The sequence below is a fragment of the Ylistrum balloti genome, unplaced genomic scaffold (assembly GCF_031769215.1).
Source record: "Ylistrum balloti isolate Yb309-2 unplaced genomic scaffold, AGI_CSIRO_Ybal_v1 Utg369772, whole genome shotgun sequence".
NCBI classification, from domain to species: Eukaryota; Metazoa; Mollusca; class Bivalvia; order Pectinida; family Pectinidae; genus Ylistrum; species Ylistrum balloti.
The window spans coordinates 3346036-3361942 of NW_026781965.1; the positions used below are offsets into that span (position 1 = coordinate 3346036).

The window sequence follows — 15907 nt, forward strand, 5'->3', positions numbered from 1 at the left end:
TTGCAACGTTAATATCATTAACTGGACCGAGAACTGGTAACTGAATTTGAACCTCTCCAAGTATGAACACTTGGAAATTTGAAACAAGATTGAACGCTCCTCCTACAACATCAAAGGTGAAAATTTTAAAAAGTAAAAAAAGGGAAACAGATCTTTGTGTTATAATTGATGGCAATCTAATGTTGTCGGGTCAAGTGAATTCTGCGGCTTCAAAGACAAACAAGATAATGGGAGTTATGTTTAGGATTTTCACTTAGATGGGTGAGGGTTTATTTAGGTCTCTAAACAAAACATTAGTGCAACCTCGGCTTGAATATGCGACCACAGTTTGTTCCCCATGGAAACAGAAGGATAAGACCATCATAAAATATGTACCATAAAGCGTCACAAAAAAAGGGCACCATCTCTCAAAGGTCTAACTTATGAAAACAGGCGAAAGACCATGGAGCTACCAAAGCTGGAGTGTCTCCGTATACCAATGATAAATATATACATGTACTATAAGAAAGACTAATTAAGATGTCTCTTTATAAGCCACGATACCAACTGCCAGCAAATTACCAGCTGATCAAGAAATAAACTCCCGTATGATGCATAAAAAACGAACCGAGCTTTACACGACTATCTTTAGCTGATCACTCACAATACATTTGTCTCAGTATGAGTGTGACGTCACGGCATGGGTCGTACCTCGGTTTGTTGTTGATTCTTTCAACGGACAGTGTCAGGTTTTAATGTGTCAGGTATGGATGGTGAAGGAAAGCCGAAATTCCCGGACATCCGCGACCCAGAGGTAGAGGACTAGTGATAAAGCCAGACACCTTCGCTACTCGACAACCGCAGTCCCTATTTATCTCGGAGCACCGTAGTCACGGAACAGTGACTTGACGGTATTTGCTGTTTTAAGGGAAAACATATATTCAAATGCAAACGATGTCCACGAGCTATTGTAAGCAGACCGGATACATTACGTATTGTGAAGAGATATCTGACTTCATGTCGAAAACAAAAGTGATTAAAACAACAACCGGGAACGCTATTGCGGAGCAATAACTAGGGCACAGTCGGTATCGCAACCCTGCTCAAAGATACAGGGAATGATGAAAAATGTCAATGTACTATGTGTAAAGGTGTGTTTGAAGACATGGAAACTAAGTTAATAAACTGTAAAAGACGTAAAGAATATTCTGTACTAGATTTCTTTAAATAGAATATCGGAAATACAGATTTTTATCGAACACCGATGATGTTTGGTGGCCCACCCAGGGTAGTAGTTGAGAAGAGCATCATTGTAGACAGGAAACAGGAGAACGATGTAAAGAAATAATGAAGGAGTTGAAAACTGTATCAGCAATCCAGAGCATTTGCTTGATTCGAAATGCGATGATTCCCAAGATAAAAAAAATGTCGAGGAAAGCTTAACGGACAGCTTACCACATGTACAAGAAACAGAAGCAACACGGAAGGCCTACACGTACAAAGTAATTTCTGAACTACAGGAAAGAAAGCAACGAGAAAATTATTTATTTATTCTCGGAATCCTGGAACAGCAGCAACAGAATGGAAGCGATCAGTTGGCTTGTGGAGGGCCATCGTAGGCGATAGGTGATAAGACAAGGAAAAAGACCGGAAGTAAATGAAGAGGATAAAAGACCCTTCTTGTCACTTTGGACTTGCTTCTACTCACAGAAAGTAGTAGCAGTATTTAAGAATATTCACATTCTGAAAAATTACCAACACATTTTAAGTATACACTAGAAATGACGTAAAATATGAAACGGAAAAGGAAATGAAACGTGAGGAAGGGTCAAATGGAAAACCGGAAGGGGGGTCATCGATTTACAAAGTGCGGGGTCCTCCGTAGGGCAGACAGATCATTCAGATAGTGAAACAGAACTGATATGATTATTACAACAATTAGAGTTTTAAGTCATTGGAAATGCATAGACAACTATATACTAAATATGGATAGAACGGAAATTAATGCCTGCGTCCATTAATAACTAGGACTATAACCATTACCAATGGAAATCAATTCATATCAAATGTTGTTTCTTTTGTCATATTACCTGATTCATACTCTTGTGATTGATAACAGCACTACGGATTGAGACACACTTCTGATAGGTTAACCCCATAACTTGAGCGAGTTATCCCCCGAACCAAATAGTGATTACTCGGACCCTTGTGAGCCAAACAGTTTCTTGGTTCAATTCATGTTTCGTTTGACCCCGTGGTTAAGTTTGAAGTGGCAATATGAATAAATTTTGTTTGCATCACGCGCATTTCAGTGTTTTCTTGAATGAATACATGTTTACATGGTAACAGAAAGTGTAAATGGAGAATTTCTCCGTAACAAATGACACTACTAGAGGTTTTTCAGAGCTCCGGTCCAGAAAATCTTTATTATATTTGGCCTTGCTGTTTTCATTGTAACAGAAAAAAGGTATTTAAATGGAGAACTACCGTAGCAAAATGCATTAGGAGAGTACTGGTTTGATAACTGTACCAATTTTTGAGTATCTTGAACGTTGTAAGAACTGGTCCGGAAAATGACCGTAGACGGAGCGCGTGATAATTTCGCCCGCAGAAGCGTATCACGATTATATTTGTTAATTATAATTGTAAGTAAGATTAGACTTGTAAGTTCACACCTCTACGACACACTACAAAACAAGTCTTATTTTGATTAGATTGCTGTCATTACAACCCCATTTTGCCAGTAACCATCTCTTTAATACGCATTATCAAACCTAACTGATCACGCCCTTTTCATAATGATTTCGTCAGCAAACAGTTCACTGATTTATAAAAAATTGTGTTGTTGATCCAATGACTGATTATATTTGATTTAAATCCGCAGTCGTATCAACACGTCAGAAATCTGTATATTTTAATAGTACCAGTTTATTAGTACTGTCGATTAATGTGTAATATTTAATTCTGTAATGAGGTTGTAATGGTATGAAGTATAAAATATAGACTTACTGAACGAGACCAACTTACCTAGGTTAAATCATAGAGTGCATAGTTTACAGGTTTACTGGTTAGCAAAATACCGGGAAAACCTACATATGTATGATAACAGTAACTTGTAAAACACCTTTACGGAACTATTTAATTCGATGTTCGACCCACTTACATCATCAACAAGTTATCTACTTCGACATCACACTACTACTATATCCTGTTGGTTTCAGTCCCGCTGATCATACAACACACACCATGACGGACCCCAGTATCTCCCCGAGTCCCCCATCGCCGGCGGACATCTACGACATGTATATAGAGCCAAACCGTTCTACTATAGTCAATGGAATAGACCCACGGGAATATTTTGACCAGTTGAGAGAGCTGCGCGTTCTGACTGGTGATGATACGGAGTTGATAATGAACAAGTACCACACGAGACGGACAAGGGCGAGTAGGTGTTTTTTTTTTTTTTTTTACATCGTTAGGTATATGCTACATACAGGTACTATAATAGATGTCTCTAATTGTGTCAGTATCACCCACTATGTGTACAGTGTACTGTAATTGATGTCCCTAATTGTGTCAGTATCACCCACGATGTGTACAGTGTACTGTAATTGATGTCCCTAATTGTGTCAGTATCACCCACGATGTGTACAGTGTACTGTAATTGATGTCCCTAATTGTGTCAGTATCACTAACTATGTGTACAGTGTACTGTAACAGATGTCCCTAATTGTGTCAGTATCACCCACTATGTGTACAGTGTACTGTAACAGATGCCCCTTATTGTGTCAGTATCACCCACTATGTGTACAGTGTACCTAACAGATGTCTCTAATTGTGTCAGTATCACCCACTATGTGTGCAGTGTATTGTAACAGATGTCCCTAATTGTGTCAGCATCACCCACTATGTGAACAGTGTACCTAACAGATGTCTCACTATGTGTCAGTATCACCCACTATGTGTACAGTGTAATGTAATAGATGTCTCTAATTGTGTCAGTATCACCCACTATGTGTACAGTGTAATGTAATAGATGTCCCTAATTGTGTCAGTATCACCCACTATGTGTACAGTGTACTATAATAGATGTCTCTGATTGTGTCAGTATCACCCACTATGTGTACAGTGTACTATAATAGATGTCTCTTATTGTGTCAGTATCACCCACTATGTGTACAGTGTAATGTAATAGATGTCCCTAATTGTGTCAGTATTACCCACTTTGTGAACAGTGTACTGTAATTGATGTCCCTAATTGTGTCAGTATCACCCACGATGTGTACAGTGTACTGTAATTGATGTCCCTAACTGTGTCAGTATCACTAACTATGTGTAGTGTACTGTAACAGATGCCCCTTATTGTGTCAGTATCACCCACTATGTGTACAGTGTACCTAACAGATGTCCCTAATTGTGTCAGTATCACCCACTATGTGTGCAGTGTATTGTAACAGATGTCCCTAATTGTGTCAGCATCACCCACTATGTGTACAGTGTACCTAACAGATGTCTCACTATGTGTCAGTATCACCCACTATGTGTACAGTGTAATGTAATAGATGTCTCTAATTGTGTCAGTATCACCCACTATGTGTACAGTGTAATGTAATAGATGTCCCTAATTGTGTCAGTATCACCCACTATGTGTACAGTGTACTATAATAGATGTCTCTGATTGTGTCAGTATCACCCACTATGTGTACAGTGTACTGTAATAGATGTCTCTTATTGTGTCAGTATCACCCACTATGTGTACAGTGTAATGTAATAGATGTCCCTAATTGTGTCAGTATCACCCACTATGTGTACAGTGTACTGTAATACTTGTCCCTAATAGTCAGTTGTACACAATGGTACATGTGTGCATTGTACTCTAATAGATGGCCCTAAGTGTTGCACAACTAGTACAGAAGGTGTGCAGTGTACTGTAATAGATATCCTTGCAGTGTGTCAGTACATGTTTTACACTCAGGTACAGGGGTGTCCAGTATAACTTCACATGTCACTGAAATGTGTCAGTATTACATTGTTGTACAGTCGGTATGGAGTACACTGTTATCAATGTCACTGAAGTCAGAATTACACATTGTGATAGGTGTCACTGAAGTGTGTCAGTGTCACATTGTGGTACAGAATGTGTGAAGTACATGGTAATCAAAGACACCACAGTCAGAATTACACATTGTGATAGGTGTCACTGAAGTCTGTCAGTGTCACATTGTGGTACAAAATGTGAGAAGTACATATTACACATTGTGATAGGTGTCTCCAAAGTGTGTCAGTGTCACATTGTGGTACAGAATGTGTGAAGTACACCATAATCTATGGTACAACAGTCAGAATTACATATTGTGATAGGTGTCTCCAAAGTGTGTCAGTGTTAACTTATGGTACAGAAAGGTGTGCCGTACACAGTAATTGATGTCATGGAAGTGTGTTAGGCGTCACTGAAGTGTATCAGTGTCACTTTGTGGTACTGAAGGTGTGCAGTTCACAGTAATTGATGTCATGGAAGTGTGTTAGGCGTCACTGAAGTGTATCAGTGTCACATTGTGGCACTGAAGGTGTACAGTTCATCGTAATCGATGTCACCGAAGTCCATTCTAGACATGACTGATATAAACACATACCAATCTTATAGAATGCCACTCTAAGTTCAACTATGACATGTGATGTTTATTAACTACACAGATACACTGATTTTTATATAGAAACTTTGTACAAATCTAGAAAAAATCCAACACGCTCAGAACATTTGCATTCAATTTTAAAACTAATTTACAAGAGCAAAATGTGAAGCAAAATTAAGATTTGCAAAGACAGAGTTGAAAGAGTCGAGGGAGAATAAAGCCATGACTTCCTGCTTACACCAGGGGAAAAAATCAGTTGAATATGTTTTCATTATAAAGTAGATCTTAAACAGGTCAGTGCTAACCTTTTGTGACCTTATGAAAATAAACAGATTCATTTATACTAAATGTATATTGTTTCCATTCACAACGGAAGGTCATTTCCTGAGATAAGAAGGTTAAGCTGACGATACGATACTCGTTCAGTTCTTATTTTTACATCCTCTCACTTATCATATCTGTAGCTGTTTCCTGTCAGTGACTCTCTCCCACAGCTATTTTGATCTGTCCCTACATGTGTTCGACATAAAATCCCATTAAATAAGTAAGTTGTAAATTATGTTAGCCAATGGTACTTCATATCAATATCTAAATATATGATATTTTTTCTATTTCCTTATAAATTGTGGTACTTCTAAATAAGTCCCTCGAACTAGAATAAGAAGTTTGGCCTGCATTGCTGCTTGTTGTTGTGTAGTGTGTACTGGATCTAAAACAATAGATTTTAAAATATTTTTGTGAGGTTATGGTGATTAATATCTATACACATATACATCTATTTGAAATCTTTGTTCTTGGTGACAGCCAAAGGTATTTCACACCAGGTGGAAAACGACCTGGAGACACTACAGTATTGTAAATCTATGGCACTGAAAGCCCTATAAGTAAATACTTTGTTATCCCTCATACGTATCAAAGTGATTAAAATGCACACTCTTTGTTGTGTTGAGATATTTTGGTGAGTTTCCGCTTTGCTAAGTAATTCAGTTATATCATTCTAGCCCACACAGTATAATAGTGACATTATGGTAAAGATCCAACTCATGGTCTACGTAACAGTTAAAGTCCTCTTAAAGAAAAACTTGTTTCTGAATTTAAACCTAGTTAAATTGCCAGTCAAACACATTACTTCATAGACAAAATCCTACTGTAGTGTGTGATAAAATATATTTTCGAAACATTCAAATAAGAACAATCTCTGACCTTTGACATGCACAGTATGGTTTCAGGTTTCAACCATCAGTGCTTCCCATTCATTTTCTTGTGTCTATCTCTTTGCTCTATTTTTCTAAGATAAATAACTGAGATAAAGTCTTAAAGATGATTTGATGTCTGTTTCAGGTTTCATGCTTGATATTCTTCAAACAAGGGGGAACAGTGGTTGCCAGCATTTCCTTAATGTGATGGAATATCATAACCCAGACACATACCAGGTTATCACAGGGGAAACTCCCAGAGAACCCCCATTAGGTAGGTAAAGATAGTCACCACTCCCAGAGAACCCCCATTAGGTGGGTAATGATATGCACAACCCCTAGATAACCCCAGTTAGGTGGGTAATGATAGGCACAATCCCCAAATAACCCCAGTTAGATGGGTATAGGCACAACCCCTAGATAACCCCAGTTAGGTGGGTAATGATAGGCACAACCCCCAGATAACCCCAGTTAGGTGGGTATAGGCACAACCCCCAGATAACCCCAGTTAGGTGGGTAATGATAGGCACAACCCCCAGATAACCCCAGTTAGGTGGGTATAGGCACAACCCCTAGATAACCCCAGTTAGGTGGGTAATGATAGGCACAACCCCCAGAGAACCTCATTAGGTGGGTACTGATAGGCACAACCCCCAGATAACCCCAGTAAGGTGGGTTCTGATGGGCACAACCCCCAAATAACCCAAGTTAGGTGGGTAATGATAGGCATCACTACTAGATAACCCCATTATGTGGGTACTGATAGGCATCACTACCAGATAACCCCATTAGGTGGGTAATGATAGGCATTGCTACCAGATAACCCCATTAGGTGGGTAATGATAGGCATCACTACCAGATAACCCTGTTAGGTGGGTAATGATAGGTATCACTACCAGATAACCCAATTAGGTAGGTAATGATAGGCATCACTACCAGATAACCCCATTAGGTAGGTAATGATAGACATCACTACCAGATAACCCCATTAGGTGGGTAATGATAGACATCACTACCAGATAACCCCATTAGGTGGGTAATGATAGGTATCACTACCAGATAACCCCATTAGGTGGGTATTGATAGGCATCACTACCAGATAACCCCATTAGGTAGGTAATGATAGACATCACTACCAGATAACCCCATTAGGTGGGTATTGATAGACATTACTACCAGATAACCCCATTAGGTGGGTATTGATAGGCATCACTACCAGATAACCCAGTTAGGTAAACAATTTGTACTCTGACAGAGAGGTGGAAATTTGTACAGGAGATGGCCTGCCCATTACAAGATAGACACAAATAAAAAGAGATTATGTGTCATTTCATGTTGGTGTTCTTATGTCACACACTACCTCTTTGATATTCCTCGTCCTGGTCCCCTGAAGTTGAATACTGATAATGGTAGTATCAATCAGAAAGGGTAGTTGTTGAGAGTGCCACTAAATGCTTACTATGTCTGTTTGTAGATTTTAAGGTGACAAGATTTAGTTGTAACATGAACTTGGCGAACAACCTACCAGAAACCATAAGGTCACTACAGGAGCAAGCACAAGGGAATGTGGCAATGAAACAGAAGCTTGAAGAACTGGAGACAGGTCTTCAATTTGCACAGAATGACAAAAAAGAACTAGAAGTAATAAATATTCCTTTAACCCATATAACATATCATGCATTATAAAGTTAACTGACTGAAGTGTTTGTGTTTGTATTTTTCTTGTCAGTTAAAATTGCAATGTATCTGTTTTTATGTAAAACGATAACAGACATTTTTTTCAGAAATCAAAGTTACTTTTAATTCACTAACTTTTTCCCATTCAGAACGAAACTGAGATACTGAGAATAGAAAACCAGTCCCTTTCCCACAGACTTCAGGCACTGGAGAGGAATTGTAGCAGTATCGTGGAGGAAAATAGCAAGCTGAAAGATGCGTCAAGTAGGTCAATTACTGTAATAAACACAAACCAAGAACGCCACACCTATACATATATAAGTGATGGTACATGACATTAACCAAGTAGAAAAGTCTGATAAAACTGAATCCTGTAATGGAAACATATTTAAATGCTGCTAACTAGCCTAGTTTTTTCATAGCAACACTGATGACAAGAAAGGATCGTATTGGTCCAGGTTCTACCAATCAGAATAAAAGATACCTTGAACTTTTGAACTGTTGGATATTTGTCAAAATCATTGTGATGTGTATAGTGTACAATATTGTTATTTGTTATCCATGTGAAATTCAGTGACTGAGTTATTTATAGGACAGAGTTTCCTGTTAGCTCACTCCAATCTGTATGAGGAAACAGTTTTTTTTTCTTTTAGGAAAATGATAAACATACTTTTTGTTGACCTACTTGTAAATTACTGATATTGGTATGGGAAGGATGTGGTTGAAACAGAAGCTTTTGTATGCTTCACCACTCTGCATGCCCAATATCATACAAGGAAATAACCTGGACTTTAATCTGTTGAAATACAATGCTCGGTATTCAAAGAACTTAACCATATGGCATCTTAAGTTAACTACAAACACACTAAAGTGACATAACTCCTGGAAATTGACTAGTAAGTCTCCCAATTATTGACTAGCAGCACATTTGACGTCAGTGAAGTTCAAATCATTCAACAGCATTATCTTTTTTTATGACATCTGAGAAAATAATCACACCTCTTAATTACAAATTTATTACATTTAAGAAATATCCCACACCTCTTTATTACAAGTTTATTTATATTGAAAGAAATATCTCAATGCTCTTCTGAAATTTCACAAGTCTTTTTACCAATATGTGATATATATCCGTCAAAGTAGATGATGTGACCTTAACCAATCAGCATAGACGATGTCATCTTTATCCATCAGTGTAGGTGATGTGACCTTTATCCATCAGTGTAGGTGATGTGACCTTTATCCATAAGTGTTGCTGATATGACCTTTATCCATCAGTGTAGGTGATGTGCCCTTTATCCATCAGTGTAGGTGATGTGACCTTTATCCATCAGTGTAGGTGATGTGACCTTTATCCATCAGTGTAGGTGATGTGACCTTTATCCATAAGTGTTGCTGATGTGACCTTTATTCATCAGTGTAGGTGATGTGACCTTTATCCATCGGTGTAGGTGATGTGACCTTTATCCATAAGTGTTGCTGATGTGACCTTTATCCATCAGTGTAGGTGATGTGACCTTTATCCATCGGTGTAGGTGATGTGACCTTTATCCATAAGTGTTGCTGATGTGACCTTTATCCATCAGTGTAGGTGATGTGACCTTTATCCATTAGTGTAGGTGATGTGACCTTTATCCATCAGTGTAGGTGATGTGACCTTTATCCATCAGTGTAGGTGATGTGACCTTTATCCATCAGTGTAGGTGATGTGACCTTTATCCATCGGTGTAGGTGATGTGACCTTTATCCATCAGGGTAGGTGATGTGACCTTTATCCATCAGTGTAGGTAATGTGACCTTTATCCATCAGTGTAGGTGATGTGACCTTTATCCATCAGTGTAGGTGATGTGACCTTTATCCATCAGTGTAGGTGATGTGACCTTTATCCATCAGTGTAGGTGATGTGACCTATATCTGTCAATGTAGATAATGTGATGTTTATCAGTCACTATAAATGATGTCACCTTTTTTCCATCAGTGTAGAAGATGCAACCTTTATCTTTCAAAGAAGATAGTTTGACCTTTGTTTGTCTGTATGGATGATATGACCTATATCTGTCTGTATGGTTGATATGACTGATATCTGTCTGTATGGTTGATATGACCTATCTGGTTGGGTGATATGACCTATATCTGTCTGTATGGTTGATATGACCTATATCTGTTTGTATGGTTGATATGACCTATATCTGTCTGTATGGTTGATATGACCTATATCTGTCTGTATGGTTAATATGACTGATATCTGTCTGTATGGTTGATATGACCTATATCTGTCTGGTTGGGTGATATGACCTATATCTGTCTGGTTGGGTGATATGACCTATATCTGTCTGGTTGGGTGATATGACCTATATCTGTCTGTCTGGTTGACCTATAACAGTAGATATTACCTATATTCATATAAATGTCTTGTTGATGCTGATTGTATTATCTATTCTGTATTCCTGTTGTAACGTGTGTCACCATATAGTTTAAATACGTGTTATATAATGCAAACAAACACTTGTATCATGCTAGTGAAAGTTCTGCATGCTATGTTTCATTTTAAATGGGACCTTTTCCGTTTTGTAGTGGAATACCTTAAAAACAGTCTGGAGTACACAAGGGAGAGAGAGGACTTTCGAGAGAGGTGGAGCAATTGTCAGTACAAACTTGACCAGCGGGATAGAGAGATTATAGAACTGAAGGGGGCTCTGACCGATGCCCTTTGTCCTAAATGTATTCAGGGTAGGTAACTCTTACAAAAATATTACTGACAGTGTCTTACTGTCAGTGACAAGTCTTCTACTGTCTTTACTGTACTCAGGGTAGGTAACTCTTACAGAAATATTACTGACAGTGTCTTACTGTCAGTGACAAGTCTTCTACTGTCCTTACTGTACTCAGGGTAAGTATCTCTTACAGAAATATTACTGACAGTGTCTTACTGTCAGTGACAAGTCTTCTACTGTCCTTACTGTACTCAGGGTAGGTATGTTTTACAGAAATATTACTGACAGTGTCTTACTGTCAGTGACAAGTCTTCTGCTGTCCTTACTGTACTCAGGGTATGTTTGTCTCACAAAGATAAAACTAAGTCTCCTGTTGTCCTAATTGTTCACAGGGTAGGTTCATCTCACAAAGATAAAACTAACAGTCTCCTGTTGTCCTAATTGTACAAAGGATGAGTATGTCCTACAGAGTGATAACTGATAGTATCCTGCCATCCTAACTAGACACAGGAGATGTATATCCTATAGAGTGATAACTGATAGTATCCTGCCATCCTAACTAGACACAGGAGAAGTATGTCCTACAGAGTGATAAGTGATAGTATCCTGCCATCCTAACTAGACACAGGAGAAGTATGTCCTATAGAGTGATAACTGATAGTATCCTGCCATCCTAACTAGACAAAGGAGAAGTATGTCCTATAGAGTGATAACTGATAGTATCCTGCCATCCTAACTAGACACAGGAGAAGTATGTCCTATAGAGTGATAACTGATAGTATCCTGCCATCCTAACTAGACACAGGAGATGTATATCCTATAGAGTGATAACTGATAGTATCCTGCCATCCTAACTAGACACAGGAGAAGTATGTCCTACAGAGTGATAAGTGATAGTATCCTGCCATCCTAACTAGACACAGGAGAAGAGTCCTATAGAGTGATAACTGATAGTATCCTGCCATCCTAACTAGACAAAGGAGAAGTATGTCCTATAGAGTGATAACTGATAGTATCCTGCCATCCTAACTAGACACAGGAGAAGTATGTCCTATAGAGTGATAACTGATAGTATCCTGCCATCCTAACTAGACACAGGAGAAGTATGTCCTATAGAGTGATAACTGATAGTATCCTGCCATCCTAACTAGACACAGGAGAAGTATGTCCTACAGAGTGATAAGTGATAGTATCCTGCCATCCTAACTAGACACAGGAGAAGTATGTCCTATAGAGTGATAACTGATAGTATCCTGCCATCCTAACTAGACACAGGAGAAGTATGTCCTATAGAGTGATAACTGATAGTATCCTGCCATCCTAACTAGACACAGGAGAAGTATGTCCTACAGAGTGATAAGTGATAGTATCCTGCCATCCTAACTAGACACAGGAGAAGTATGTCCTATAGAGTGATAACTGATAGTATCCTGCCATCCTAACTAGACACAGGAGAAGTATGTCCTATAGAGTGATAACTGATAGTATCCTGCCATCCTAACTAGACACAGGAGAAGTATGTCCTACAGAGTGATAAGTGATAGTATCCTGCCATCCTAACTAGACACAGGAGAAGTATGTCCTATAGAGTGATAACTGATAGTATCCTGCCATCCTAACTAGACACAGGAGAAGTATGTCCTATAGAGTGATAACTGATAGTATCCTGCCATCCTAACTAGACACAGGAGAAGTATGTCCTATAGAGTGATAACTGATAGTATCCTGCCATCCTAACTAGACACAGGAGAAGTATGTCCTATAGAGTGATAACTGATAGTATCCTGCCATCCTAACTAGACACAGGAGAAGTATGTCCTATAGAGTGATAACTGATAGTATCCTGCCATCGTAACTAGACACAGGAGAAGTATGTCCTACAGAGATATTACCACACTCTCCTGACTGTGCACAGATTGATTATATTCTACAGAAATATTACTTGAGTTATCCCTATCAAAGTATACTAAGGATGTTAACAGAACAGTGTTTGCTGGTTTAGTTTAAGATGGGGAACATTGACACAGTTGTCAGGTGTACTGAACAAAGATGTCTCTTTCTTTTGACAGTATTCATGACTATTTGCATTAGGTGATACTATCATAAGCAAATGAGAGAGAGTGAGAGACAAACCTTCTAAATTTTTGTTATAATGATGTAACATTTTATCTGTGTTACAGATGAAACAGACACATGCTTGCAACCAATGCCGGCTAAGGTAAGTATTTTTTACATAGCAACCTATGCATGTCCTTTCCTACTTATCAGTAAGGTAAATCCATATTGACCATTTCTCAGAGAAACTTAACACTGTGCTAGCTCACTGTTTTAACAACTTTGATTCTTGTCACCTTGAATAAGGGTCAAGGTCAAAACTTTGCTGAACATCATCCAAGGAACCTATCAGCAAAATAGCAAGCATCAAGGCCTTTAAGTTAATGAGAAATTTGACCCCTGTGACCTTTTTTAAAGGTCAAGATAATTTCTTTTTGCATTTTTTGTTGAGCTTTATCCTAGCAACTGCTCAGCTGAATATCATGCTTCTATGACCTTCAATTCAAGAAGTCATTAATACATGTAATAAATATTGTTAAAAAATTATTTCTATTTCTACAAGAAGTATTGTGACTCAGGTGACTATTAAGGCTCCTGGGCCTCTTGTTTTACCCCAGTAATCTTCATTATGGGTCAAGGTAATTTCTTTTCATTTTTTTGTCAGGCTTCATCCTAGCAACTTATCAGCCAAATTTCATGTCTCGAAGCATTTCAGTTAATAAGACGTTGTTTAAAAGTTTCAACAAATATGACCTCTATGACCTTGAATATGGGTCAAGGTCTTTTCTTTTCACAATTTTATGTCAGGCTTCATCCTGGGAACATTGCAGTCAAATATCATGCATTTAGGAATCTTGGTTATTGAGAAGAAGTTGTTTATAATTAAAAGTCGACACTGGACAGGCGACAGACTGATGACGTCCACTGTGCCACTACTAAAACTTGCTATAACAGTTTGACCTCTTTGTTGTGGTTCTGAGCTCATCTGTTCTGTGTGGTTTGGTGTAGGTACCAGCGGCATTGGGTTGTGATGTTCTCCAAGAACGCCAGGAGGTGGAAAAACAAATCCTGAAAGAGGAGCGTGATGAAGCCCAACAGAATTGTGAAGATATTATGGAGCGAATGGACAAATTAGAAGTACAGCTTTCTGACTACCAGGACAAATGTGTTGAGGTATTTGTATACCTGTCTAGAGAGATTGCAAGACAGGTGTGTTGAGGTAGGTATATACCTGTCTGGAGAGATTGAAAGACAGGTGTGTTAAGGTAGGTGTATACCTGTCTGGAGAGATAACAGGACAGGTGTGTTAAGGTAGGTGTATACCTGTCTGGAGAGATTGAAAGACAGGTGTGTTAAGGTAGGTGTATACCTGTCTGGAGAGATTGAAAGACAGGTGTGTTAAGGTAGGTGTATACCTGTCTGGAGAGATTGAAAGACAGGTGTGTTAAGGTAGGTGTATACCTGTCTGGAGAGATAACAGGACAGGTGTGTTAAGGTAGGTGTATACCTGTCTGGAGAGATTGAAAGACAGGTGTGTTAAGGTAGGTGTATACCTGTCTGGAGAGATTGAAAGACAGGTGTGTTAAGGTAGGTGTATACCTGTCTGGAGAGATTGAAAGACAGGTGTGTTAAGGTAGGTGTATACCTGTCTGGAGAGATTGAAAGACAGGTGTGTTAAGGTAGGTATATACCTGTCTGGAGAGATTACAGTACAGGTGTGTTAAAGTAGGTATATACCTGTCTGGAGAGATTGAAAGACAGGTGTGTTAAGATAGGTATATACCTGTCTGGGGAGATTACAGAACAGGTGTGTTAAGGTAGATGTATACCTGTCTGGGGAGATTACAGAACAGGTGGGTTAAGGTAGGTGTATACCTGTCTGGAGAGATTACAGGATGGGTGTGTTGGAGAAGGTATTTACATGTCTTGGGAAATTACAGTACAGATGTGTTGGAGAAGGTATTTACCTGTCTTGGGAAATTACAGTACAGATGTGTTGGAGAAGGTATTTACATGTCTTGGTAAATTACAGTACAGATGTGTTGGAGAAGGTATTTACATGTCTTGGGAAATTACAGTACAGATGTGTTTGAGAAGATGTATAAATAAAGTCCTCATGTGTTAAAGTAATTAATTTTTATGTAATTATTGATTGCAGCTTGAGGCAAGAGTGCGGGCCTTAACGAAGGAGAGAAAGAAACTCACAACATTTTACATAGATCGTAAAAAGAAAGTTGAAGAGTATTTTGACAGGATAAAAGAGTTGGAAAATGAGAAGAAAATAGTAAGTAAAATGTGTAATTGACATCCACTCATGTTTTAATCTTGCCTATCTGTATACACATTTACACAACAAACACTAATGGGACATGTACCCATAGGATTGAAGTGATTTTTGTGAACTCGTTAGTACCGGTAGTTAATGACAAAAGGTAAAATGCCATCTCTAATCTGGTATTTGCAGATGTTTTAAGTGTCTCCTGGCCATTTATTTCATTCATACATTGTTTTTGATAAAGCAATGCTATTAAAGCTATAGCATAAACACATGTTGCTTGATATGTTATAGTTATATCAACTCAATTTGTCTCTATCAATATGTCTTTATTATATTTTTCAATCCATGTATTGACCTTAGAATTCTCAATTGAT

General features: G+C 38.4%; 1 protein-coding gene across 1 annotated transcript; it reads left to right on the forward strand.

Moving 5' to 3' along the window:
* Positions 1–3225: 3225 nt before the first annotated feature.
* LOC132543997 (caspase recruitment domain-containing protein 14-like) lies at positions 3226–15560 on the forward strand. The gene is made up of 8 exons (XM_060207555.1): positions 3226–3424; positions 6954–7082; positions 8283–8449; positions 8635–8749; positions 11061–11216; positions 13381–13418; positions 14264–14428; positions 15414–15560. The coding sequence occupies exons 1-8, from the start codon at positions 3226–3228 to the stop codon at positions 15558–15560; spliced, it is 1116 nt and encodes a 371-aa protein (XP_060063538.1).
* The last annotated feature ends 347 nt before the right edge of the window (positions 15561–15907 follow it).